Raw genomic sequence first — 27,572 nt, forward strand, 5'->3', positions numbered from 1 at the left:
CTCTGGGCCAACAACATTTATTCAGCGCGTTAAAGGACTGCACGTGATACAAACTCTTAAACTGATTTTTCATTTCACCGGTCCATTTCTACAACAAATACACCTGAAATACGACATCGGAAAATTATCTACACTTCCGCCCAAAGGGGTGGGCATCCTTGCCCCCGGGACTGCAAAGTAGGCAAGCGCATGCGTGCATGCACACACGCGCAACACGCACACACACAATCAGATACCTGAAATGACAACTCTGACTCTTCATTCTTCATCAAAGTAAAAACCTAAATGTACAATTTCATTTGTTCATTTATTACAACAACCCTGTACTTCATCTTGCATTAGGAGAGGGTCAGGCACCCCCCCATACTCTCATTTTGATTTCATCTTTTAAGAAGACTGCGAAGGCTAGGAATGGGGGGCACTGTATTAAAAAGACTAACTGTACAGTGATTTGTTTACAAAATAATCACAGCTCAAAATTTCTCTTTGTAAAATTCACACCCATTTACAATCCATGAGGGCCTTGGGCACCCTTACTTTGATTTTCTTCTTTTGGACTGCATCGCGCTGGCAGCCGGGTCTGTAAGGGAGAACAGAGTTCACGCCCCATTAGGATCTTCCCCCTTTCCGGCTTTATAATAGAAATAGACCCGATGCGGAGTTGGCGCAGACCTTGAGGACAGAATGGGAGGAGACAGCCCTCGTTTTCACCTGTACTTTTGGTCATTTTTTTCTGATCCGCTTCAAGGCAGTCCCCACCCTCAAAGAGTCTTGTTTCTTAAAGTGACGGAGCTCCGCCTCCCCGTCCTCCTCATTTTCTAAACGCCTGCTGTGTGGTGGGAGAATCCCAAATGAAAAGACACGGTCCTGCCCTCAAGGAGAAAAAGGCGGGCGCAGACCCTCGGCGGCCCTTCCGGTTCCCTTCCACTCCCTCTGGGAGCCCCACGCCCGGCTGGCAGCCCGGACCGCGCTGTAATTACTGATCGATCGACCGTTCGATCGATTTGGTTGCCACCCTTACCTGCAATTTACTTTAGTATCTGTCTCCCCAGCTGGATGGAAAGCTCCTTTCACCTACCGTGTTCTGCTTTCCCAATCAATTAGAACAATGCTCTGCATAAGGAAGTGTTCAAATAAACACGACTGACTGACTGAAAATCAAGCACAATATATTCTTGAATTTCAGGTCCTGAAAACACGTAAACCGAAGCAGGGGCGGACCGGGGCGAGCGGGAGGGCCAGGCAGACTGGGAGGTATCAACAGAATGTCAATCAGGCAGCTGCCCCACGCCCTGACTGACCGGTGGCCCAGGTGGCCGGCTGGTGGGGCCGGCCGGGTGGCCAGAACCCTCTGGAACGTGACCCTAACTCCTTTCCTCTTCCCCCCCGGCGGCTCGGAGCTCAACCATCAGCTCACCCCCTCCCGCCCGGTCTCGTTCATCCCCCCCCACTACAGTCTAGAGCACGGGCCCGGGAGTCACAAAGACCTGGGTTCTGATCCCGGCTCCGCCACCTGCCTGCCGTGTGACCTTGGACAAGTCACTTGGCTTTTCCGGGCTTCAGTTACCTCATCTGGCAAATGGGGATTAAGACGGTGAGCCCCACGTGGGACACGGACTGTGTCCAACCCGATTACTCTGTATCTCCCCTAGTACTTAGAACAGTGCCCGCACATAGTAAGCGCTGAACAAATACCATAAGGAAACCTCCATTCCTCTCACCGTACTTCCATCTCGGCTCTCTCGCTGCTTAATCCCTCACTCTCATCCCCCCCTCCTACCTGGGACTCCTTCCCCCTTCGCATCCGGCAGACCGTCACTCTCCCCATCTTGAGAGCCCTCTTAAAATCACATCTCCATGAAGGCTCCCTGGACTAGCCTCTCATTCCCCTCTCCATTCGCCGTCCTTTCTGCATCCCCTAGGGGTGTGGTTCTGCGGCCCCTTCGGGGCTTCAATTCCCATCCCGGCCCCACAGCTGGTCCGTCCAATTCCTCCTTACCCGACGGCTTCCCCATCTGTAATTTGTTTTCAATGTCTGCCTCCCCCGGTAGATTGTAAACCCTTTAAGGGCAGAGATCACGTGTGTAACTCTCTCAACCACTTGATACAATGCTCTTTCCAGAGTGATTGCCACTGACTGATCGACTGAACGACTGACTGATTACAGATCGGGCAGTCAAGGGGGAAAAGAGTGAGGGCATGATAAGAGAAAGGCCCAAAACCTCCAGTGTGTGTATGGGGAGGGGGCGTCTCTGCTCCTGCCTCCGCCCCAGAATGTAATCCTGGTTCCAGCAGATGAAACCTCCCTCACCTCTGCATTTGGGAAGAAGAAGGGTGGGGCCTGGTGACACAGTACACAAATTCAGGCAACTAAGAATGCAAATCCACAGCTGCATCTCGGACCCAGGGGCCCCCGGCTTGCAGCACTGCTGTCCCGGGTGAGTCTAGAGGAGCGGATCCTGTCGCCCGGTGGCCCGTGTTCCTCCCCTTCCCCATCAACGTCCGTCCATCCACCCTGGGCACGGGACCACGCGCTCCCGGGCCCCCACGCAGCCGTGTCAGCGATGGACACGAGCGGAGCGTCTGACCCACTCGGAGCAGGCGCTCACCAACATCGGTGGTCAGGAGAGAGGGGGCGTCAGGGACCCCAGAGGGCTACGCCCCTGCGGGTGAAGGGATGGTTCTTATGGGGGGGGGGGGCGCACCGGCTATCCCGGCCACCGATCCCTCCCTGGGCTGTTCTCTGCCCCCTTGGGCGGCCCCAGGAGAGGAGGGGGCGTCTCCGGTTTGTGTCCGGGGGGGAGGGGGCGGTGCCGAGCGGCCCCTCGCCTTAGCGAACCAGTCGACCGCTGGTGGAGAGATGGCTCGCGGCCTTGGGCCGAGCTCCACCCGGTGCCAATCGGGGGGGAGGGGGGCGTTCCCGGACCACCTGAACCCTCGAGTGGCCTCCCCCCATGCCGGGGAGCCCCCTCTTCTCAAGGCCGGCAGCCTCCTCGCCCCCACGTCCGGAAGCCCACGGCAGGCAGCCTTCCCGAACCCGAAGGGATAACCTCTCTTTTGGAGGCCGGCAGCTTCCCGCCCCCCGAAGGTGGAGCACCTCCTCCCCTCTTCTAACCTCCCTCCCTCCACTGGCAGCTTTCTAGCCGGGGCCGCCAAAGGGAGCAGGTGCGGCTCTCGGACCTCACCGTCTGGAGGAGGGAGAGGAGGGGGTGGCTCCCGGCTCCCCACCCCCCGGGACCTTCCCGGCGGGGACCCACCTTTGGCGGCGCTGGAGGCGGAGGCGGGCCGGGAGGATCGCTTGCGCTGGCCGCCGTCGGCGCCGTCCGGCGGGGTCGGGGTCGGGGTGGCTGCGGGCTCCTCGGTCCTGGAGTTCCTTCTGCTCGGAGTTTTGCCCTTGTCTCCGGCCTCCCGGGGCTCGCTGCGGGCAGAGTGGAGAGGGACAACCCAATCAGGCGGAGGAGCCGGAGGCCGGGGACCGGGGACCCGCTCCGGGCCGGGCCGACGGCGGAACCTGAGCAGAAGGCCCGGTGGGTGGAGACTACCGGCCCGGCCCGGCTGTGCGGGGAGAAACCGGGCTCGTGCAGAGCGGCACCCTCACCCGCAGAGCCAGAGACCTGGGGGTCTCCATCCAGGAAGGGGGCCTGTCCAAGGACACTCCGCAGACCTCGCCCCGGGGTTCGGGAACAATTCATATGCCCTTCGGGCCACTTACTGGGCCCGGACCAGCAGCTCAGGGGGCACCGGGCGGAGCTGTCCCACCTGCCCCTGGCAGAAGATCCCCGGCTCCCCCCACTCGAGGGAAGGAGAGGGCGCGCTGAGGGCCCCGGGCAGTCCACGATGTAGTGGATAGACCATGGGCCTAGGAGTCGGGTCACGGGTTCTAATACCAGCTCCGCCAACTGTCGGCTGTGTGGCCTTAGGCAAGTCACTTCCCTTCTCCGGGCCTCAGTGACCTCATCTGTAAAATGGGGACTAAGACTGTGAGCCCCTCACGGGATAGGGACTGCGTTCAACCTGATTTGCTTGTAACCACCCCAGCGCTTAGTACAGTGCTTGGCACATAGTAAGCGCTTACCAGATACCATTATTATCGGAGAAGCAAGCGGCGCCCCGCCCTCACGCTGGCCGGCAGACCACAGTTCCAGACTCGTGAGGCTCCCGCAGCCCCCGAGGCTGACGAGGGCTGGAGCGCCGCGCGGGACTCAGCTCCGGGGCCGAGAAACCCACACCTTTCCCTCGCCGTCGGCCACTTTCCATTCGCCCTTCAGCCCCGGCCCCATCTATACCAAAGGAACGGGCACAAAGGCATTGTTGACTCACGGCTGCTGCTCCACTCTGTGGCCGGCGGCATGCCCACATACAGTCCCAGGGGCGGGGCGGGGGGCTGTCCCTCTCTGGAAAGGAGGCCATCGCACTCCCCCGCTACTTCCATCTCACCTACCTGGCAGCACACCCCCTCCCTCTGACCTGGAACTCCTGATAAATAATAGTAATAACAGTAAGGGCGATGATGGCATTTGTTAGGCAACTGCTAGGTGTCAAGCCCTGTTCTAAGCGCTGGGGTAAATACGAGCCAAGCAGGTGGGACTCGGTCCACGTCTCACATGAGGCTCACAGTCTTTAGCCCTATTTTACAGTTGAGGAACTGAGGCACAGAGAACTGAAGTGACTCACCCAAGGTCACGCAGATGAGTGGTGGAGCCGGAATAAGAACCCAGGTCCTTCTAACTCCCAGGTCCGTGCTCTATCCGCTAGGCTACATTGCTGACGGACCATCACACTCCCCCATCTTCCAAGCGCACCTAAAATCACAGCTTCTCCAAGAAGGCTTCTCCAAAGCGACCCCCGTTTCCCCTACACCCTCTTTGCTTCCGCATTGCGTAGGCACTTGGATCTGTGTCCTTTAAGCTCCCGACAGAAGCCCCTTCCTCAGACCCACAGCGGTCACGACCATGTCCTCACCCCCCGCTACCTCCCCTTTCCGTAATTCACTTTATCATCTGTGTCCTCCTCTGGACCGTAGGCCCCTTGTGGACAGGGAACATGTCGTATGGCACTGAGCCCTGCGCACAGTAAGCACTCAACTACCACTGAAGGCATATACACCGCACCGACACGGGAAAGTTGGGCTCTCCGGCGGGCAGAGATCGACTCCTCCCGAACGCGACCCAGCGCTTCTGAACGGCCGAGGCAGGGGTGGCGGACCGTCGCCGGCAAAGGGCCGCCGCGGCTCCCGGGGCCACGGCTTCTGATGCAGCCCCCTCCCTGCCTGAGCCGCGGCGCCGACTACCCCGACGCCTTCGGTGCGTCAACGCCGGGACACGTGATCCACATCCTGGCCAAGCCGGCCGGCGGCCCCCCAGAAGAGTGGCTGGTGGCCCCCCGGAGCAACGGCCGGTGGGGAGAGGAGGGCGGGGGAGGAGCGAATCGGGGGCTGAGGAAGGGGGAGAGGGTGTGAGGCGAAGGCTCCTTCCCGACTGGTTGAGGGGATCTCACCTGGGGCCGGATGTCACCGTGGCACCCGCTTCGGGTTCTGAAAAAGACAGCAAACGGACAAGGTCATTCTAGCTGGAGCCGGAGGGCCCGGCCCCCACTACTGGACAGATCCCCCAGGTTGCCCGGCAGCACCGACCGGGAGGGCCGGCCCACGCACCCCACCCCCCGTGGGCAGGGTGGACCTGGGGTCAGGGACAATTTTGAGTCTGGGTCCCTGTGAAACCCATCGAGCTCGCAGGCATGCGCGCACACACAAATATACACACACACCCCATCAGGCTCACTCACACACACCCTTCAAACTCGCTCACACACGCCATCCCCAAATCCCCATTGGCCGGCTTAGATTTTTGCCTACCCTGAACTACTTTAGCGAAGTAGATACTCTCTTGCTATCGCCTGGAGGACTACTGAGGACACTTTCCAAACCGTCCATCTTCGGTTTACACACGATAACCGTTAGTGTTTGGGAAGCACTTAATTTTGGCCTCTCCCATTCATTCACACCTTGGGAAGACCGGAATGACACCTCCGATCCTCGGGGTTGAAAGCCGAGACAGCTCCTCCTCACTTCCCATTGGGGCAGAGTGGGGAGGGCTCCTTGAGGGAGACCCCGTATACCAGGTCTTGGGTCGCAAGACACGCCACTTCCACAAAAACTCGGGAAGGCTGTGGAGCGGGGAGAGTTAACCGACGTGGGATCCACAACCCCGTCACCCTGAGGCCCCCGCTGCGGCCATCGCATGCTTCGCTGCAAGTTGGGATCGATGCCCGACGGCTCTGGGGACGCATGCTGCGGCCACTGCGTGTTTGGCTGCACTTAGCCCTCTTCAGCCTCGGAGCGGTTCCCGTCGTCCGGGCAGACCCAGAGTCCCGCCGGCCGCCTGCTAACAGGTGCGGGGAAGGAGCCGCATTGGCTGTGATGGTGCCTTAATGCAGAGCCTTGTGCTCAGTGAGTACAGAAGCAGTGCGGCCTAATGGATAGAGCACGGGCCCCGAGGTCAGGAGGACCTGGGTTCTACTTCCGGCTCCGCCACTGGTCTGCACGTGTGACCCTGAGCATGTCATTTCGCTTCTCTGAGCCTCATGTGCCTCAGCTGGAAAATGGGGATTAAGACTGTGGGCCCCAAATGGAACAGGGACCGTGTCCAATCTGATAGACTTGTATCTACCCCAGTGCTTAGAATAGCGCTTGGCACACAGTAAGCGCTTAATGAGTATCCTAATCAGTATTATTAAGCTCAGGAGCTGCTGTTACTTCTTCTACGATGGAGCTTGTAACGAGGTAAGGTTGTGGGGCCAGGCCCACCGTCTCTGTCCTCCACAAGCCCGAAGGCGGGCGGCCTCGGTGGACTCGATGTGTCTGTGGCCACGTCGGCTGGGCAGTCGGCTAGAGTTGAGGCATTTTCGGAGATCGTCCGTCCAGCCCTCGGGGCCCCACCTGGCCCGTTTGGCCCATTTTTCGGGTCTCTGAGCCATTCTGGGAGACAGCCAATGAAATTCCCCGGTTTAAGGCGACCTGACACCCCGAATGCCTCTCTTTAGCCTACCGTGTGACTCGGCAGCCCACGGATTCAGGGGAACAGCAGGCAGCCACCCCACGACACCCTAACTGAACAGTCTCCCAAGGCCTAGCCAAAGCCCGGTGGCCGACGGGAAGGGAAGATGACCCTTCCAGGGGGGGTCCAGCCTCCTGCCGTCACAGGTACAGTTCCAAAGTCAATTCGCCTCCTTAAAGTGGGACCCCCGCTAATGGGCGGGACCCGGAATCGGCCCCGAGCCGGCACCACCCATGCAGACCGTTGGCATCCTGTCCTCTGTGCGCCCGGGGAGATGCTGCCCACCAAGACCCTCACCTGGCCCCTGGGCAGCGCCTGGGAGTGGTGCGGCGGGACTTTCCTTCAGAGGGACGCTCTGGGAAGGCACTAGAACAAAAAGTGGGACAAACACAGTGATTGAATCATTTTCAGAGCAAGACAGATGGCGAGAGTGTAGCCGTCTGACTCCCTCTTTATCACCCACGCGAGGCCGAGCAGAACGGGGACCCAGAAGACCGGGAAGCTGGGCTCCGGTTGCACCTCCACTACTGGCTGACTTTGGACAAATCACTCCACGGTCCGCTGTCTCGGTCTCCCTGTCCGCACGCCCCTTCTCTGCGGTCGGACGGCGAGTCCGACGGCGGTTCTGCTCGCCGGATCCCGGCCTGGTTGTGCCAGGGCCCCCATGGGGGTTTGGGTTGAGCTTGGAAGAACTCAAAGGGGTCCCTCCCACGACCCGCAAACGGGTCCCTCCCACGTCCCGCGACGCGGGGTTCTGTTGGGCCACTCTTTTCCACAGCACGGTCTCATGTCGGAATGCTAAAAAATGCAGAAATTTTCTCAGCCCCAAGAGGGACTCCATCCCCAACTTTCTCATCCAACATTTCCAGCGAGGGGCAGGTGAGAGCGTGCGGAAGGATAGGCCGGCGGTAAGACAGCTCGGTGGGGAGAAGTCTCTGGGGTCGGAGACGGCCCAGTAGGGAGGTGGCTCGAGGGTGGGGAAGACCCAGGGCCGGGACCTCGCCGCTTCCCGCTCTCAGCCCTTCACTCTCTTGACTCCCCGCGCCCCCGCCTTCTCCTCCGCCACAGAACCTGGTTTGACACGATTATAACTCTAATTCAAACTTGCAACTTTTCTGCTGGGAGGCTACACTGGACCGGCACCAGAAACTGGTTCACTTTACATTTCCAATTCTCATAATGCACCCTGTGTGTGAAGTGAAGGGTAACTGTATAGGAAGTAAGAGTTTTCCACCCCTTGATAGCAACTCAAATTTGTAGAATTTCAAAGGCTCCTCTTCCTCACTTCGGAAACCCTTCTCCGCTGGGGATTTTTCGGGGAACCGAACCTCCTCCACTCTGACGGAAGGAAAGGCGGGAGGATGGGAGGAAGGCCACGGGGCAGGACCTGTCCCATGTGGGCCCTGACAGCTTGCGTTCAACTCTAAAGCCCCGTCGCCAGTTCTTTCCCCTAGTGAGGCCTGAGTCTCTGACCGGAAGCCTCTGACCACTGGCAGCCGGGCCCGTGCAGCAGGCAGCAGGGCCCGGGTTGGAACCGGGCCCCCTAAATCGAGGAGGGGCGGCCCCTCGGGCCCCCGGAACGGGACGCGCCCATTGCGGACTAACGGGGGCAGAGCCGCTGAGGAGCGACCCCAGGCCGGGGAGTCAGGAGAGCCTGATCTAGTTCCAGCCCGGCTTCGGACCCGACCGGCTGACCTCGGGTGAGTCTCTAGGCCGCTCTGGGCCTCGGTTTCCCCATCCGTTAAATGGGGAGGAAACCTGAGAGGCCTCAGGATCGGAAAAGGGCTGCCCGGACTCAAAGCATCAGTTCCCTCCCCAACCACAGAACTCCACAAAACTAGAAGCCCCCGGCCCAGAGACACGGAGGCAAATTGGACGGGCAGTGCCGGGAGCCTCCAGCCAGATGCAAGTCTAGTGTTGCACTTTGGCAGTGGAGGAAGAGTTACCCGTCCAAACCTCGTTTCACCCAGCGACCACAAGAGCCAGGGCCCGGCGGCGGCGTTGGCGGAGGGCCACAGACGCACGGCGACGACTCACCACGCCTCCCCGGGTGCCTCCCCGGGTCGAAGGGAGGATGGAAGAGTAGAGGATCTCACCCGGGTCTTTGCTCAAAGCTGAAGTCGGGCACCTCGGGGATCCCACCGTCAAAAGCTGGAGTGGGATTTCACGTGGAACCTTACATGGGGCTGAGGGTGGGGAGGTGGGGGGGGGGGGGTGGGAGGGAGAAAACCCCCGGGCTTTGTTCCCACCGCCCTGAATGCAAAATTCGGCCAGAAGGTTGACGAATTCCACCCAGCGCGAGTCAGTAGGGCATTCAGAAGGTTGCGAGCGCGTTACCGGCTGGCGCCGCAGAATTCCGGGAGCGCAGCAAGACACGTCCCGCCCCCGGGTCCACCCTCGGAGACCGGGACCGTGGAGAGGCCGGCCGACGCGCGGCCCCAGCCCAGCTGCTCCCCGGAGGATACTCAACGCCTAATACATACCTGTGTTCTGAAGCAGCTCTAGGTGGGCTCCTGCTTTGTCCTCGGCTAGGCCGCTCCCGAGCTGCTCAGAGGTCACACCGCCGGGGGGCCCTTTGGCGCTTGAGGGGGCGGGGGTGGGCTCTGAAGCGCCGGGGGCGGGGGCCAGCGAGAGCGCACCGGTAGGAGGGGTGCCGCTCCGTAGGCTGGGTGCCGGCGAGGCGCCCCCAGCCGCGGTGGGGCTGGCACCCGGGTTTCCGGGGCCAGGAGGGCTCAGCCTCGGTAAAGAGGGTGCCGGGGATGGCCCGGTTTGGCCCTCCGCTTCCGAGAGCAGCTGCTCTGGGCCGGGGGCTTCCTGCCCCGGGCCCCCGGCGTCTCCGTCCGCGGCGCCCGGCTCCTCTCCCTTCTCGAGGGACCCCGTGACCTTCTTGCACGCCTTCGTCAGGAGGATCTGACCGATCTTGTCCACTTTCCCCTTGCCCTTGCCCGATGAAACGGGGCTCCGCCTGTGGCCGGGAGGCCCAGAACCGGCGGGGACCAGAGCGGGGACGGGGGCTCCAGCCTGGGCCACAGCGCCCTGCTCTGCCGAAACGCTCCCGGGGGCGCCGGCCTCCTCGGGCGCGGCGTCTTTGGCTTGCTGGGCCGGGGCCGGGGTCGGGGCCGGGACCGGGGCCGGGGCCGGGGCGGCCGGGGCCGCCGGCACGGCGGGGGCCGGGAGCGGGAGGGGCGCGGGCAACGCGCTGAGGACCACGGGGCGGCCGGCCGACGCGCTAGGGGCCGGGCCGGCAGGTGGCGGGCCGGCGGGGGCCGTGGAGAACTTGATGCTCTGCGGGATGTGCAGGGGGCCTACGACCGCCACGGACTGGGCCACCAAGCCGGAGCTGGGGGCCACCGGGGCAGCGGGGAGCGGGCTCGGCTGTGACCCCTTCATGACTTGAATCAGGGAGGACGAGTTGATGAAGACCGGCGTGATGAACTGCGGCCGGCCGGCCATCTGCGCCGGGGACTGGCCCTCGGACACCACCACCTTGTTCCCCACGCTGGGCACCGTGACCACCGCGGGCATCAGGGCGGGCTGCAGGTGCGAGGGCAGGGGAGCTGACGAGCTGGCTGAAGAGGCGATGGGGTTGGAGGTGACGAAGACGGTTATCTGGTTCGGTGGCATGGGCGTGGCCATCGATGTGCCGCCGGCGGGCCTCTGCGTGCCCGGCAGCGAACCCGGCCCGCTCCTGTCCCCCGGGTCCTGGGGCCCGAGGCCGGCGCCGGTCTCGCCGGAGTGGGAGCCGGTGAGGGGGCCGGGAGGGTCCTGAGCGGGAGGCGGCTCCTGCGGCGGGGGAGCGACGGCTGCCTTCCGGAGCTCCTCCCCGGCGACCCCCGGACCCGCCGGGGCTTCGACGCCGGCGGGCCCGGGGGGCTTGAGGGCCACGTTGGGCGCTCCGGAGTTGTCGAGGAGCTGGCTCAGCGACGTCGGGGCCTCCCTCATGGCCGGAGACTGGAGGGTCACCCTGCCCTCCTCCCCGGCGGGAGGCTTGGGCGGCTCCGGCGGCGGGCCGTCCTTCTTCTGCTGCTCTTCCGGGACCACGGCCGGCCCCTCCGGGACAGAGAGGCCCTTCGGCTCGGCGCCAGGCTGGTCTCGGGGACCCTCGACCTCCCGAGGGCCGGTCGGGCCCTCACGGGCCTCTTCGGCGCCGGGCGGCGCGGGGCCGGGGGCGGGCGGGGCAGCGCCCGGGAAGGCGGCCCCCAGGCTCCTCTGGGGCTCCGGGGTGGGCATCGGGGTCAGGCCGGGTTGGGCGGCCAGGCCGAGCTTCGGGGTCTTGGCATTCTGCCGGCCCGGGCTCGGGGCGGCCTTGCGGCCGGCCCCGGGGCTGGACCTCCGGCTGTGGCTCGGGCTCGCCCGCTTGGTGCCCCCGGCGGCGTTGGCCTGCTTCCCGGGACCGCCCACCACGGGGTCCAGCTTGTGCACCGGCGGGGCGGGGAAGGCGGGAGCCGTGCCGAGGGGGAGGTTGGAAGGGGCCTGTCCGATCGCCTTCAGGGTGGTCGGGTTGAGCCCCTGTTGGTCAAACCCGCGGTTCAGACTGGGCCGGGGAGGCAGCGGGATGTTAATCTGCGGGGGGAAGAGGCCGGCTATGGAGGCGTTGAGGCGCTCCGGCGACAGGCTGATTTCGGAGGGCTCCGTGCTGGGTGGCCGGTTGTTGGGAGTCTGGGGGTAGTAGGGCCTCGGGCTGGCCCGGTTGGGGGTCTTGGGCCGGGAGGCCTGGGCCGGGGCTGCCACGTTGGCGAAGTGGTGACCGTGCGAGCCGGGCAGAGAGCTGGCGGGAGGCTGCTGGGGGCCGGGGCCGGGGCCCGGCGGCGGCGGCGGCAGGGAAGCCGGTCCGGCCTTGGGCCCCGCCAGCAGCAGCTGGCTCTGGGAGAGCACCAGGTGAGACGCCAGGTGGTTCCCGGGCCCCGTGGCGGGCGGCCCGTCGCTCCCGCCTCCTTCCGGGAGCCCGTGCGCCGAGGACCCTTCTCCCAGGGGCGAGCTGGACGGGTTCTGGGGGCTCTCTTGGTAAGCCATCTTCCTGGCATTGTTCCCCAGAGCAGCAGGGTTGCCAGGCAGGGGCAGCCTCGCCTTATCCGGAGAGGGCGGGACGGAACCGGGGCCCTGCAGGCCGCCCATCGCGGGCACGCCGGGCATCGCGGCCACGCCCCCCCCGCCCTGCTGCCCGGGCATCCTCTGGGCGTCCGAACTCAGAGGGCCCCGTGGCGGGTGGATGTTCGGGGAGACCGGCAGCCGGACTGATTTGGGATCCTGCTGCATCATCATCATCATCATCAGCTGCTGTTGCTGTTGCTGCTGCTGCTGCTGCTGCTGCTGCTGCTGCTGCTGCTGCTGCTGCTGGGGCTGCGGCGGCGGCGGGGGCGGCGCGGGAGGTAAGGGCGGCGGCTGCGGCGGCGGGGGGCCCACGTGCTGCATGAGGGGTGGAGGCAGCTGCTGAAGAGGCCTCTGTTCAGCCGGTTGAGAAGGATAACCTAAAATGAGCCCGACAGGGACGCGCCGGGTCAGTTTGCGTGGAGAAAAGGTCGGCTACTTTTTACGTTTCTTGGAGGCAGCCTCCAGGTACCGGACGGATGTCAGGAGAGTGGTTTCTAGCACGTACACCCCAGCGTGGCTTCATTCCCCCCGTTTCCACCAGGAATCCCCTCCCAGCGTGGCCACAGACCTCAGAGCGGCTGCGTAAATTCTCCCGATGTGACCCCTGAACGTTTAACAGTTAGTGCTTCCTTACGAGAAGCGGCATGGCTCGGTGGAAAGAGCGCGGGCTCGGGAGTCAGAGGTCGCGGCCTCTAATCCCGGCTCCGCCGCTTGTCGGCTGGGTGACTTTGGGCAAGCCGCTTCACTTCTCTGTGCCTGTTACCTCATCTCTAAAACGGGGATTAAGACCGTGAGCCCCACGTGGGACAACCTGCTTACCTTGGATCTACCCCAGCGCTTAGAACAGTGCTTGACACATAGTAAGCGCTTAACAGATATCATCATCATCATCATCATCATTATTATTATGGGAGGAAGAGAAGGAGTGGGGGGAAAAAGGAAGTGGAAGAAAGGAAGAAGGGTGGGCACACACAGAGACACACACACACAGAGCCACCCTCGCCCCGCCTCTCGACTCACACGGTGGGCGACTGGTGAAATCCGGCAGCTTGGGGCTGGTGCTGTCTAGGGTGACGCCTTCCTCTCCGGGCAGCGGCTGCTGGTCAGACTCCTCCAGCCCGGTCGGGCGCGAATCCGCAGGCCTGAAACGAACCCCCTTTGGAGTAACCAGGTGGTCTCCCGGAACCAGGGAACGGTGGGGCCGGAGTTCAAGGCGGGGCGGGGGGTGGGGAGGGAGAGAGGCAAGATGGCCCCAGGAAAAGCGGTGGGGTGGCGGGACTACCTCTGCCAGTCCCCACGATTCCCTGCCACCCCCAGCAGAGAGTGCCACCCTCTCCCGGACTTCGGAGCTTCGGCCCTGGGGGCTTATCGCAGGGTTGCTAAGTTCAACTCCCTCCTCCTCCTCCTCCTCTCCCCCTCTTTCTGTCCCAAAACGGATGGGAGGAGGGAGCCTCACGCCCCCCTCTCCCTGGTGTTTTGGGAGAACCCCAACAGGTGGGGACAGGCTCAGGCTGGGAAGCCCTGGAAGGCCGGCCCCCCCTTTCCCACAGGATATCGGCCGGAAGAGAGTCCAGGCTCCCTTTGGGCCCCGTGTGATGACGCCAAGCTGGGAGTCTGTGATTCCAGGGCTCAGCCGGGGCCAGGGTGGGATCCCCAGCCAGGGTGGTCCAGAAAAGAGGCCCGGGGTCTCCTCTCGCCGGGAGTCGTCGTCCCAGACGCAGCGGTTTTCCTTCCGACACCTATCGGCCCGGGTCTGAGGCCCTCGGAGATAAAACTGACCGGGTGCCACCCCTCGGGTAGACCACCCACCCGAGGATTCCCAGGGGCGGTCGGACCCTTCCGTGAGAGAAGAGCCCACGCCTGCACCCCAGGCCCACCTCCCGTGGTCTCCGGGGGCAGAAAGCGGCCGGAGCCTCCCCGGAGTCTTCCGGAGCGCCGGTCGGCCGACCCGATGGTTTCCGGGGGCAGGGGGTCGCTCCCGCCCCGCCCCCGCCCAACGGGTTCGGGGCCCCAGAAGGGTTTGGAGGAAGCCGACTCCACCTACATGAGCGGCTCTCCAGGTTGGCTGTTCTTCTTCTTGCGCGGGGGCTTCTTCTTCTTGGGCTTGTTGGCGTTGGGGGCATTCTGTTTGTTGCCCACCCCGAAGTGCCCGGCAGAAATGTCACTCTGCAGCAGGTTGACCAGCAAAGGGCTGGTCAGGGTGACATCCTTGTTGACCGGGAAGCCGGGGCTCTGGCCGCAGGACAGCTGGCTCCCGCCAGGCGGCCCGCCGAAGGGAGCGGCGAACGGCCCCCCGGGCCCCGCGAAGTGGGTCCCCGTTCCCGCGGCCCCCGGCAGGGCGGGGAGGTGGGGAGGTCCCAGGTTCGCCTGCTGGGCCGAAACGTCGGGCATCAACTGGGTCAGGCCGACGTCGCTGCTCGGGGCCGCCGGGGATTCCCCAGGCTGCGGAGGCCCGTGCGGGGCGGGGCCCGCGGGGCCCGCGGGCCGCAGGGGCTGAGCCGGGCCGCCGCCGCCGCCGCCGCCGCCGCCGCCCCCCGGGCCTTGCGGGGCCATCATCTGGGCCGGGAACGGCACCATGCTCCCCTGCAGGGCCGGCGCCGGCCCCCTCAGCAGCACCCCGGCCTGGCTCGGGGCCCCAAAGGGCGGCTTGCCGGGTGGCACCTGTCCGCTCATTATCTGCTCCATCCCGGGGTTCTGCTGGAGCACGACCTGCCCCTGCGGGCCCACCACCTGCCCGTGAGGCGACATCAGCGGCTGGCCCTGCGGCGGGGCCGGCGGCTTGGGCGGGGCCATCCTGGGGGGAGACGGCCCGAGGCCCTGGCCCTGGCCCTGGCCCTGAGGGGCCACCAGCATCTGTCCCTGGGGCATGAGCTGGGTCCGTGAGAGGATCATCGGCGCCTGCGGGGTCGCCATGGGCCCCTGGGAGGCCAGGAGTTGCTGGTGCAAGCCCAGGAGCTGAGACTGCGGCGGCACGTTGGCCAGGTTCACCGGGGGCACGCCGCCGGAACCCGCCGGCGGCGGCGGAGGCGGCTGTGGCAGTGGCTGTTGGTTGAGGTTGCCGTGGAGACCCATCAAGCCGGGCTGCATCATGCTCGGTGGGCCGTGGGGGCCGGCCAGCTGGGGCTGGGGAGGGCCAGCTCCTTGGGCTCCTCGAAAGGCAAGCACAGAGCGAGTCAGCGAGCCCCCGACCCGTCCCGACCAGACGGGACCAAGCACCCGTCCACTGGCCGCCCGGGACCCGGGGCTGAGGCGCGCCGGGCCGCTGCCGCCCCCGACGCCGGCCCGCACGGGCCGCGCCCGCCCCAGCCTGATGCCCGGGTCAGACCCTAAACTCGCGGATGAACGAGAGTGGGCCAGGAGAGCCCAGGGGACTAAACGCGAACAGCTCATCGATGAAACAAGCAAGACGAAAGGAAACGGACTCCAGAGGGACAGAGGGAGGGAGACGGAAGGATGGAGGGGCGGACGGGTGGAGAAGGAGGGAAGGATGGACAGACGGACAGACGGATGGAGGAAGCGGAGCGCGCCGTGGGCAGGGAATGGGTCCGTTTATTGTTATACTGAACTCTCCCAGGCACTCGGTACAGTGCTTTGCACACAATAAGTGCTCAATAAATAGGATTGAATGAATGAATGAATGAGACAAACCTGCGTGGGGCACGTTTTGATTCGCTTGCAGCTGAGGTGCTCCGGTGCTCCCGGGGGCTCCCGCGGCCGTAGGCGGGGCCTGACCCGGCATGAAGGCCTGGTTGGCAGGTCCGGCTGGGAAGCTGGGTGGGAGGCGCTTGGGCATTCCTGGGGAGACACAAGCAGGGCGCTGACCCGACAGCCGGTCCCCGGGCTGCAGCGGGTGGACGAGGGAGGGCGGGCCGCCCGAGGGCTCCTCCAGCTGGGCTCCGCCAGGCACACTGGCCAGAGTTTACACTCTGTCCAGGGATCTGGTCCAAAATGAGCAGCTTCCGCCGCGAGCATGGCCGAAACAAAAGGAAAATACTAACCGGCGTGCGCACCGCAAATGCGCCAGGGGGATGGAGGGAGGCTGCTGGCCCTGGGGGCTCAGAGCCCCCGGCCCCAGCTACCTCATGCCGCCCTCTGCCCTGAGCCAGCACGTTACAGCCAGATGTCCTCCTTCCTTCCCCGTGGATTCATTTAATCCTATTCATTTACGCTCCCAGCTGTGACTCTAGGCTTGGCTATAGCTGTGGCTACAGGCCCGGCTGTGGCTTCGGGGCCAGCAGTGGCTGAGGCCCCGGCTGAGCCCAGCTCGTTCTGGGCAGGCACTGTCACTCTGTGGTTGTATTGTACTTTCCCAAGCGCTTAGTACAGTGCTCGTCACACAGGAAGCACTAATAGATACAATGGAATGAATGAATGAGTGAACGAACTTTAGCCCCAGCACCGGAAAAGGCAGAGATGAGTTGGGATGCGACGTGCCCAGTGAGCTGCCAGGCTCGGGTGGGCCCGGCAAGCAGAAACGGCTTCTCTGATCGGGAGCCGAGATGACCCAAGCCCCCTCGAGCCCCCTGGACCCATCCCACAAACAACGCAAGCCAGCTCCTCCAAAGTAGCCTCAGCTTCTAGGAAGGAACCACTCTCTTTCCAGGAGGGAAAGATCTGGGAATTTGCCTTACATCTTCTGGCCCGCAGTCCCGGGCTGTTTCTCTCATTCCTCCTCTAGGCTGTAGGCCTGTTAGGGGCAGGGGACGTGGCAGCTAATTCTGTTGCACGGTACCCTCCCAGGCGTTTAGTACAGTGCTCTGCACACTGCAAGCGCTGAGTGAATTGACGCCAGAAATTCTGCTTCTCAGGTGCCCGGGGCTTTTGCTTCCAAGAACATATTCCTACCAACGAGGCAAAGTCACTCGTCAGATCTCCCCTCTCCACTTCTTTTTCTTCCCCAGAGGCCACCAGTGCAAGCCCGTTCGTGGCCGGGAAGGCCCCAAGCCCTGAGGATCACTCTTCCACCGCGCCGCAACTGAGCTCCTCTACGAGGGTCCAAGCGGCAGGCCCAGCCGTGGGCTCCATTTGCACACGCAAAGCAGCACCGGAGGAAACGGTCTGGGCCCTCAGCTCCCCGAGAGCCGGCCGGGTTGGCGGCAGGGAGGGGATCCATCTGCACTAGCCAAGAATGCTTTGGGAAGAGAATTTTTCAGTAGAAAAATATATCTTGGGGCCGGGTCTGCCCCCGACGATGGAGACAAGGCCCCAGACTACCACTCCCGCCTCCCGGCCCAACCTCCCTGTCGCCAGCCTGTCCTCCCGATCGACTGACATGGCGTCCAGGCGCTTCCATCCAGCCTCGCCACCAGCTGAGGCGGCTTCACCCGGGGACGGAGAGAGGCAGGACGGGAGCACCGTTCGGTTGGCTCTCAGACTGCCGCCGTGAGACAGTGGAGAACACCTCGACAGAGAGTTTCCTGCTTCTCCTCTCCCAGTGGCTCTCACCCCGAAGGGTTCTTCCTGGAGCCTCCCCACTACCCACACCCAGTCCCTCCTCTCTCTCACACACCAAGCTCTCCCCACAGGACTTTACCCTCCTCTCCCACGGAAGATTCTCCCCACAGTGCACCAGACGTCCAGCCGGCGCAGTGCCCAATTCAATTCTAGAAACCGAGAGGACGTTGTGGTAACCGTCCTCTCTCGGGGAGCCCGAGGGAGTCCAGCAGATTAAGGGGCCTCACCTCCCAGGCCGGGCTGCAAGCCTTGTGGACCCTGACTTGGCGGCGGCGGCTGCGGTTGGGGCTGCGGCGGCGGCTGCTGCTGCTGCTGCTGCTGCTGCATCACCAGGAAGTTGGGCGGCACACTCCCCTGCGGCGGCACCATGGGACTCCGCCCTGGAGAGCTGGCCGGGGGCTGGAATCCCTGGGGAAGGGCGCTACCCTGAGCCAGCCTCGGCCCCATCTGCTGCTGCTGCTGCTGTTGCTGCTGCTGGGTCTGGCCGACCGTCGGAGAGGAGGCAGGAGAGCCCTGCTGGAAGGAAGAGGCGGACGGAGAGGAGGCGGGGGACTTGGAGGCCAGGTGGGGCTGCTGGAGAGGCGCGGGGCCGCGGGAGGGCCCGCCCTGGAGGCTCTTCATCTGTGCCGCCGCGAAGGGGCCCGGGCTGCCCAGGGAAGGGAAGCTGGCGTGCGCCTGCGAGGCCTGCTGACTGCCGAAGGGGTACGGAGGCGGGGGGTGGTTGGGTGTCTGAGCTGTGGCCAGAGATGGGCGGGCTTGGAGCAGGGATGCCTGCTGCTGCTGCTGCTGCTGCTGCTGCTGGAGAGGCGGCGGCTGCTGTTGCGGCTGCTGCAGCGGTGGCTGCGGCTGCGGCTGATGGAGAGGCTGCGGTGTGGGCGGCGGCTGTTGCTGAGGCTGCAGCTGCACGGGCCCCGCCATGGGGGCCTTTTTCCAGCCCGGGTTTGCTGTCAAGGGGCCCAGAGGCCCGTGGGCCGGAGGGGGCTGAAGGGCTCCAGACGGCAGCTGGTTCCACCCGGGGGGCACGGGCACCTGAGCGGAGGCCGGGAAGGGGGGGCGGAGGCCCTGCGGAGGCGGCGGCGGCGGCGGCTGCTGCGGGGGCCGGGCCTGCATCTGTTGCTGTTGCAGCTGCAGCTGATGCTGCTGGAGCTGCTGTTGCTGCAGCTGCTGCTGCTGCTGGAGTTGGAGCTGCGGCGGCGGCGGCGGCTGCTGCTGGAAATTCGCGGGGTTCATCTGCCTGCTGCCTGCCATGGCCTGCATGGGGTGGAGCTGAGGACCAAGAGGCCCGGGTGGGTGACTTGGCGGCTGCAGGGGGAGCCCGGACAGGAGCGGGTCCAGTGCATCTGTTTACGACAGGCCGCAAAACGGTCGTTAGCCCGGGCGACGCAGAAGGGCGAGGTCATTTCTGTGCTGACCCGAGCCACGCGCGAGATGGTCAACGGGCAGGCCGCGGGTCACCGGGAGCCCAGGGAGATGCCTGGCGAGGACCGGCACCTCACCCTCGATGCCCGCCGGCCTGCCCCGGCCCCCCGCCAAGGCCCCCCGCCGTACTGGTCGATCCAGCCTGGTGCGCTTATCTCTTGGCACAGGGGAGGCAGGAGGGTCCCTTTCCAAGAGGGAGGTTCCAACTCTGGAGGCCCGGCGGGGGTCACAGCCACCACCCCTGAAGACCTGACCTGAGGGATGCGCCTCTTTAGAACCACAGCCCAGGGCTAGAAACTTGGGAAGGAAACGCTGCCGGGGAGAGCCTCGAAAAAATCCTCCGAAGGAGGAAAGAATGAGTCCCGGTTCTCCTACGGCACGAAGCTCCTTCAGTTAGCCGAAATGTCCGATACCACTGTTCCCATCCAAACAGAGCGGTCCCCTAGTCCCCTCCCCCGTCCACCACCGTCTCTGGCCCGGCGGCCGCAGGCTCCCACCGTCAGACGGGCGGGGCCCGATTCTCCAACTGCGTTCCGAGCCAAAATCCAGCGAACACACTGATGTTCGGTGGCGAGGCACGTGGGAACGCACGAGCGAGAGACACACAGTGGCGGAACAAAAGGCTCCTCAGTGAAGCTCAAGAGTGAAGCCGTGAATGTGCCACAGTGAGAGCACAAACACCCCCAGGGACCTCCGGAGTGAAAACACGTACTCCGGAGGACGAGTGTCTTCCGGGAAACTGGTGAACGGGGCCAGAGAGGGAGGGGAGGAGAAGCCTCAGAGAGCAATGTCCTCCGAATCCCAACCCACCCAATGCTTTGGGAGTCCCCCACGGGGCACCCGAGGGCCCAGATCCAGGTTGGCACGGGGGCGCCCGGCAACCGACGGTAGGTGGGCGAGAGGATGCCCAGCCACGGACGGCAGTCCTTTTAACACACCTAGCGCCATGCTCAGGCCCCGGGGGGGGGTGTGGGGGGGTGTGGTAAATACTGACACGGGCCCTTTCACGCCTCCAAGATGCGCTCCGCACCTTTCCCCGCACAGGGTGAGGCAGCTTGGGCGACGCCTTCTGGAGCCCCACCCCAGCCCCATCCCCTTACCTGGTGGCGGGGCGGGCCGAGGGGCTCTGGGTTGCATGTCGGCACCGGCGCCCGCGGCCAGAAGAGAAGATGAGACGCTTCCTCCCTGGGGCATCATGACAGCCGCCGGACTGCTCATTCTCATCAACCCTGGAGACCAGGCAGAAACCAGCGCTAGCGCCTGGGGAAACGTGCCCAGCCCCCGGCCTCTCTCTGCGCAGGAGGCCGGGCCGGAGGCCGGACATCACCGGACGCAAGCGGTAGCGCCCCAATACGGAAGGGCGTTCCTCTTCCGAGCGCCGCGGGCCTGAACCCCGGCACCCCTTCCCTCAGCACGGCCGAGGAGAGCATACTGGGAAGAAGATTCTCAAAGAAACAGGCGGAAAAAACGTTCAAGTCCTGGGTCCCCCGCTGAGCACCACCCCGCTCGGGGGAGGGAGTGGCAGCCAGAAAGCCTTTTGGAAACTCTCTGTCTCCGGGCCCAGGCTCGGGCCGACCACTCCTCCCGACGGACGGGCGGTCCCCGAGGAGGGGTCGTCTGGCTTTGGGCTGCGGAGTGGGAGGAGAGGCAGAGCAGCCTCCGTGTGGCGAGACACAGCAATCCTTTACTACCGGGTAGTGCTCAGAAGCATCGAGAGACCCCTAAATCCTGGACCCCCTAAAGCCCCACTCGGGATTCAGGGAGGGACGTTTCGGCTCCTCATCGTTCCGGGAGATTCCTCTATAGGGCTTCCCCAGAAGCTGGGCCTGAAGTGCGCCGTGGCACATGAGGACACTGAGGCAGTCTGGGGTGAGGGCCAGCCGAGGTCCCAAAGGGCGGGTGCCCTTGAGAGAGGCAGCTTGACCCACTGGAAAGAGCACGGGACTGGGAGTCAGGAGACCTGGGTTCTAAACACCAACTCTGTCACCAGTCACCCGTGTGACCTCGGCAAAGTCGCTTCGCTTTTCTTGGCCACGGCTTCTTCATCTGAACAATGAAGATTCGATACCTGTTTTCCCTCCTGTCCCACGGGGGACGGAAACTTGTGTCTGACCTGGATACCCTATATCTACCCCAGCGCTTAGCACGGTGCTTTGCACAGAGCAAGCGTTTAACCAATAGCGCTATTATAATTATCATCATCATCATCATCACAGGGGATCAAGTGTCCAGGTTTGTTTGCGTCTTCCCCCGGACTCAATTCGGTGACTGTCCGAGCTGACCCCCTTCAAAGCCTTACTGAAGGCCCATCTCCTCCAAGAGATCTTCCCTAAGTCCTCCTTTCCTCTTCTCCCTTTCCTTCTGAATCGCCCTGACTCGCTCCCTTTATTCATCCCCACCTCCCGGCCCCCCAACATTTAGGTGCGTATCTGTAGCTTGTTTATTTATATTAACGTCTGTCTCCTGCTCTAGACTGTAAGCTTGGTCGTGGAGGGGGGAATCTATCTGTTTATTCTTATACTGTATTTTTCCAAGCGCTTAATACAGTGCTCAGCACACAGTAAGCGCTCAATAAATACGGCTGACTGCCTGATCGAGAAGTTGACTAGTGAATACGCCACAGAGGAGCAAACTCAACCCCAGTCTCTACTCCAACTCCACTCCCAACATATCAATTGCCATGACTCCTAATATTAACCGTGATATTTGCCAAGTGGGAACTGCGGGAAGCGGCGTGGCCTAATGGATAAAGCATGGGCCTGGGAGCCGGAGGACCTGGGCTCTATTCCCAGCTCCGTCACTTCCCTGCGTGTGACCTCGGGCAAGTCACTTAACTCCTCTGTGCCTCAGTCCCCTCGTGGGTAAAATGGGGCGTAAGGCAGGGATCCCCACGTAGGATGCGGACTGGGTCCAACTTGGATCTACCCCAGTGTTTGAGGCATAGTAAGCGTTTGACAAATCCCATTTTAAAACTAGAGCTTAACAAACACCCTATGCCAACAAAACCCACTTAACTCTGTGCCAAGCATTGTCCTAGCACTAGGGTAAATGGAACATAAGTAGATCGGCTCCACCGGATCCCTGTCCCCCCGCCGTTCGTACTTCAAGAAGCTGGCGGGACTCTGCCAGACCCCGGGATGGCTGTGAAACCTCCCGGGGCCTTGCCTTGCCCCGGCAACATTCCCCAAACCCACGGAGCCCGAGACGCGGCCTTCCGGGTGGAAAGGAACCGACGGCACCCGACTGGAAGTCGGACGGCCATATCCGCCGAGCCAGAGCCTCGGAAGGAAAACCTCCCCGGCAGTTAAGCCAAAAAGCTGAGCCCCAGCGAATAGATTTAACCGAGTTACCAACCACAGGAATCTGGAGTTCGTTTCGGTTACAGGCCTCTACTGGGAAGGCCGAATTCCCACCCCAAAGGGCACACGCTCTGAGGGCGGGCCCCCCCCGCCCAAAACCGCAAGGAGAGTTTACGCAAAGCCCCGGGCAACACCCAGCGGTTGTGCCCACATCCAGCCGGGGGGTCAACACCGGCAAGCAGACCCGCTGACGTGGGAACCGGGAACTCACCTGGCCCGCCTGGCATGGGATAGGCCGACTCCATTCTCACTGAATTACCTGCTCCCATGGGTCCGTTCATGCGGACATCTTGACTTCGATTCTGAGTCAGAGCCAGGTTGATGGCTCCTTCCCCTGAAAGGGCAAGCAGTTCACAGGTGAAACAGCGAGTCGCGGGGTGAGAGATGCTGCCAGGGAATATTCTGAGGAAGGGCTGGGCAACTGGCCAGCAAGGACTTCGGTGAAGAGCTGCGCGGTCAGCGGCTAGTCTGTCACTGGGAGACCCGGCCGGGGAACGCTGCAGCGGTCACTCCCTCGGAGAAGCCAGCCGAAAGGCCGGGGAGTGGGCCGGGAGAGGGGAGGGATCCGGCGCGGGTCCTCCCTGCGAGGACCCTCCCTCCCACCGTCCCTTCCGCCGCCCGGGAGGGGCCGCTACACCCTGCCCGCTCCCGGCCAGCAGCCGGGTTCCAGTCCTGCACGCTCACAGGCCTCTGCGGGGTCTTCCTCTTCTCCTCCTCCCCACTGGCGGCTCCTGGCACTGCCCGGGGGCCACAGCCCAGGCCAACGGGCCACCCGGAAAGCCCAGTGAGCGGACGGCATAAGTTGCCCCCGGCCTCGGGAGGGAAACCAGTTCCGCCCACAGCTTGGCTCGAGGTGCTGGTGTCAGGCAGCAGAAATCTGGCTAAGCAGGGTGGCCGAGAGGGGGCTAAAATGTTGCTCTTCACAGCCAGGTTTCATACTGTCCTATCGCCCGGTCACGGCTCTAATCCACCTAAGCGCAGTGAGGAATGGCTTGCTGGGACGGTGGAAAACGCTCACATCTGTGGGCAAGTGACTCTGTGGGCAGATTTCCCCCAGGCAGGGTTGTTTCCGCACAAAGAACGGGCGGGCAGCTCCGGGCCCAGGCAGTCGCAGTCACGGCCCCCTCCGAGACTCGGCCCTTCCACCGTGTCTACTCGTCTACCGTGGAGGATTCGGGCAGCGCCCGCCCGGGGTCTGTCAGTGTCCCGGGATGACCCCCTTCACCCCGCTTAAGGGCCTTCGCTGCGGTAGCCCCCCCCTCGACACACCGCCTTCCCGGCCCCGAAATCTCCCCTCCCTGGCAGCGGGACCACCACTCTCCAAGTGTCCCTGGACTTTACTTCGGGGTAATATCTGCTGCGGCCACTGTGGTCAAAACATTAACTCCCAGAGGACCCCGACAACCCGGGCACCTGATCCTGCCCCGGACCCCCCGGTAATCCCGGGCCCCGATGAAAACCAGCAGATACGATTGACGACCGCCAGCCGCCTTCCAGACGGCCCGAGCCTTCGGGGAGCGTCTATCCGTCCACTTCCCCAAAGCCCCGAGCGACCGGCCCGCAGCCGCCCCACCGACATCCGTCCCCGGGGCGCGATACCTTCGATCTGCACCGAGAGGATCCCCAAGTCCCGGAGCTGCCGGTTGTTGTTCTGTGCCAGGTTCCGCAGCCGCTCCGCGGCCTCCCGGGGGATGTTGAAGGTCACGCGGACGCTGTTCCACGGTTCCACCTTCTGCACTCTCAGCCTGCCGGACTCTTGGGGAGAAAGGAGGGACGCGGCAGTTAGAAGACGCCTCCGACGTCCCAGGAGGACCCACCTGGAACGCTGGGGCAACCGTCTGGGCTACAACTGCGCCGGGAGGAGGGGGGTTTCTCCGGTCCCTTCCCCTTCGAGTGCCTCCCCTCATTCCTCTCTCACCCCCACCCCCATGGCACCCATCTCCAGCCACCAGCACCCCCCGGTCACCTACGGCTACTTCCTTCTAGAGTTGGAGACTTTCCTTGACTCCCAAAACCTCCCAGAGAGATGCCGAAAGCACCCGTTGAAGTCCCTGCAGCCACTGCGACTCTCCAAAATCAACCCAAAGAAGAGCCGGGGCAGACGGGGCCGGAAGAACAAAGGGGAGGACTGGGCGCTGAGCGCGCCACCCTGGACCTGCCTTCCAAGGTCCGTGTGAAATACGCTACCAGAGAAGCAAGGCCGTTATTCTTCGATCTGGCCCCCGCCTCCCTCGGCGGCTGGTCGAGACAGCCTGGACGTCTATCCGACATCTCCCAAGATCACCAGGAGGATTTAGGAGGGCCTTGCCACAACCAGCAAGTGGGAAGAGGGAGCCTCCTCGGCCGGCCAGAATCGGTGGGAAACCAGGCCGACACCGGCACTGACCCAGGCCCAGGCCGAGGGGAGGGGGCTCTGGCCTTCGCACCGAGGGACCGTCTGGCCACTGGGCTTGAGTCCTTCTTTCGGGACCAGGGCGGCGGGAGGGTGGCGTCGAGGATAGAGTAGGGGCCTGGGAGTCAGAGGGACCTGGGTTCTAACCTGAATACCTTGTATCTACCCCAGAGCTTAGAAGAGCTCTTGGCACAACGAGAGTGCTTAACGAATACCACATTTACTAGTGAAATACCAACTCGGGAATGGCCAGAGAGTGGCCCGTACGGCCAGGCAGGCCTCCGATGGTGACATCCCTCTGACTTCGCCAGAGACCTTTCCCGGGAACCGAACCGCCCCCACTCCGAGCCATCACCGGAGTCCCGGCTCTGGGAAGAAAGAGTAGGAGCTCCCACGGGTCCTGATCGCGGGAGACCCGAGAGCAGATTTACCCATGCTTAAGAGCTGGGGGACGTTCTCCAATATGGCGTCGAGCTTCCGTTTCAAGTCCTCGTCGTCTATGTTTCCCCGGAAGGCCACGAAGATTGTGGACTCCCCCAAAACAACGTCTTGCCGTTCTGAGTCGTCCTCTTCCAGCCCGGAGTCGAACTCCGCCTCTGGGTCTTCCATGGTGGAGGAGCACGAGGAAGCGAAGACGGCTTCTAAATCCGGCAGGGTCCGGGGTTCCCAAGCCGTGGAGGACGCTCCGTTCCCGGGAAGGAGGAGGCCGCGGAGGCCATCGGGGAGACCTTCAGAAGAGGGAAGAACAGAGCGAACAGCACCTTTCAGGGTGCACGCCGAGCCGTTGACAGTTTGCGCTCAGAAGCAGGGGTTCGCCGCCTCGCTTCACCCCATGGGTGACAAAGGAGAAACGGCAGAAAACCAACCGATCCCAGGTCTTCGCCCCTTTTGCGGGCAAAAACAGGCAGGCCAACTCCCAACACCCTCCCTCTCCCTTCCTCCCACTCACTGCCCCCCTTTTCCCACTCCAACCCAGGTTTCCTTTTGCTTTCTGGGAAGCTGGGGGCACCAGATGCCAAATCTGACCTTGCTTTTCAGACGAGCAGGAGTGAGGTCGGGAGGATGGTAACCTCTCCTTCCTCTCCTGGGCACGATCATTCCTAATCATCCCAGAAAGGCAAAACTGGACTCGCTAATGGGCCACGTGACCAGGGTCCCGCGTGGGCCCTCAAGAGCGTGAGCTCACTGTGGGCGGGGAACGTGTCTGTTTATTGTTATAGTGTACTCTCCCAAGCGCTCAGCACAGTGGCACACGGTAAACGCGCGATAAATACGATTGACCGATTGACTGTCTTGCGGTCTGCTTAAAGTCAGCCCTGTATCGGGTCCCTGCAGAGTCCAGGCAGGGTTGCGCTGGGCACCTGCTAACTGCAGACACAGGGGCCGGGCAACTGCTGTGGGTACAGCGCTCTCCCGGGCCACAGAAAAAGAGAGAAGGTGTAATCCCTGCCTTTGAGGAGCTTGCAATCTAATAGGAGAGGACGGCAGAAACAAATCAGATCCCTAAAATGGAAATGAGAAAAAATAACCACCAAAAAAAGTAGGCCAAAAAGGAAAACATCAAGCCCAGGATGCTAAGACTGGATAATGGGCTCAATCTGACCAGGGAACTGGAGACCAGAAAGGGAAGGCTTCGGGCCTAGGCAACGTGCCCAAAGAGTGGAAAGAAGCTGTCACAAAAACTCAGTGCTTGTTCTCACACACAAATACACACGGTTCTACTTACTAAAATGATGTATTTCTTAATTCGTATCACCTATCCAGGTCATTGTGTCTACAGCCCGACAGGCGGGCATTGTCAGCAACAAAGCAGAATCCTGGGAGGGGGACAAGAAGAGCATCACAGTACAGTTTGTCACCAAATAAAATTTTCATTTACCATGCAACGGCCCCGTACAATGAACGGGCGTTCCGATCACCGCACACTGAGGCAGGTGGCGTAGGCTAAAGGCACCTGAGTGCCCCAAAATGCCCCATTTCCTTACAGGGGTCTATCTACCACCATTACCAGTGGTCACCCACCCAGAAAACAGCTCCACCATCACCATCAAAACTGTGGAATTTATTGACAGCTAACTGCGTGCCACGTGGCTGGGGCCGAAACACGATAATCAGAGTCAAAACACCCTGGGGCTCAGAGCGTCTACGGGACGATCTGTGTTCATTCATATTTGGAGGTTTACTGGTTTAACTAGATTTCTACTATGTATCTTATAGACAGAGATACGCGTAACGTATATATTGAGGGTAAAATACCAGGGAGAGATTTTAATTCACATTTTTCTTCCTATTTTCACCAGCAGAAAAGGCGCTGGTGATTTAAGAACTGATGCGCATTCTGCCCGCTGCTCTGAGCCGGCTTGGTGCCTCCTGGGCCGCGAGCCGTCAGTGCCAACAACTTTTCAACGGAAGCCCCGTGTTTGGAACAACGGCTGGTGGGTCGTGTGGCCACAGAAGTCAGCGAGAACGTGCTTTTCTGGGCAAATCGCCCTCCCCCTCGAGGGCAGCCCGCAGTTTCCTGGGAATCGGGGCCTCTGGGCACCTGGCATATCTCCCCCAACACTTAGTACGGTGCCTGGCACATGGTTAGTGCTTATCAAAAACCACAAATATTCTCATTATTATTATGAGCATCTCTCGGGGAGGCTGTGGGGCCTATTAGAGAAGCAGCGTGGCCTGGTGGAAAGGGTACGGGCCTGGGAATCCCAAGCGCTCTGTACAGTGCTCCGCACATAGTGCTCAATAAATACCACTGATTGGCTGATTGAGTCAAAGGACCTGGATTCTAATTGGGCTCCGCCA

General features: G+C 62.7%; 1 protein-coding gene across 3 annotated transcripts in view; it reads right to left on the reverse strand.

Moving 5' to 3' along the window:
• The window catches only part of NCOA6 (nuclear receptor coactivator 6), a 32,962-nt gene continuing 5,390 nt past the window's right edge, over positions 1-27,572 (reverse strand). For all 3 annotated transcript variants that reach the window (XM_029079820.1, XM_029079818.1, XM_029079819.1), the window contains 14 exons: positions 26,497-26,587; positions 25,202-25,498; positions 23,978-24,133; positions 22,590-22,712; positions 20,120-20,248; positions 17,828-18,940; positions 15,795-15,941; positions 14,191-15,295; positions 13,167-13,288; positions 9,539-12,523; positions 7,353-7,421; positions 5,497-5,533; positions 3,258-3,418; positions 1-580 (listed from right to left, as the gene is read on the reverse strand). In XM_029079820.1, coding sequence (XP_028935653.1) covers positions 534-580; positions 3,258-3,418; positions 5,497-5,533; positions 7,353-7,421; positions 9,539-12,523; positions 13,167-13,288; positions 14,191-15,295; positions 15,795-15,941; positions 17,828-18,940; positions 20,120-20,248; positions 22,590-22,712; positions 23,978-24,133; positions 25,202-25,379 — 6,372 coding nt within the window. In that variant the 5' untranslated portion in view covers positions 25,380-25,498; positions 26,497-26,587 and the 3' untranslated portion in view covers positions 1-533. The remainder of the gene's footprint in view (positions 581-3,257; positions 3,419-5,496; positions 5,534-7,352; positions 7,422-9,538; positions 12,524-13,166; positions 13,289-14,190; positions 15,296-15,794; positions 15,942-17,827; positions 18,941-20,119; positions 20,249-22,589; positions 22,713-23,977; positions 24,134-25,201; positions 25,499-26,496; positions 26,588-27,572) is intronic.

This window comes from Ornithorhynchus anatinus, chromosome 15 (genome assembly GCF_004115215.2).
Source record: "Ornithorhynchus anatinus isolate Pmale09 chromosome 15, mOrnAna1.pri.v4, whole genome shotgun sequence".
Classification (NCBI taxonomy): Eukaryota; Metazoa; Chordata; class Mammalia; order Monotremata; family Ornithorhynchidae; genus Ornithorhynchus; species Ornithorhynchus anatinus.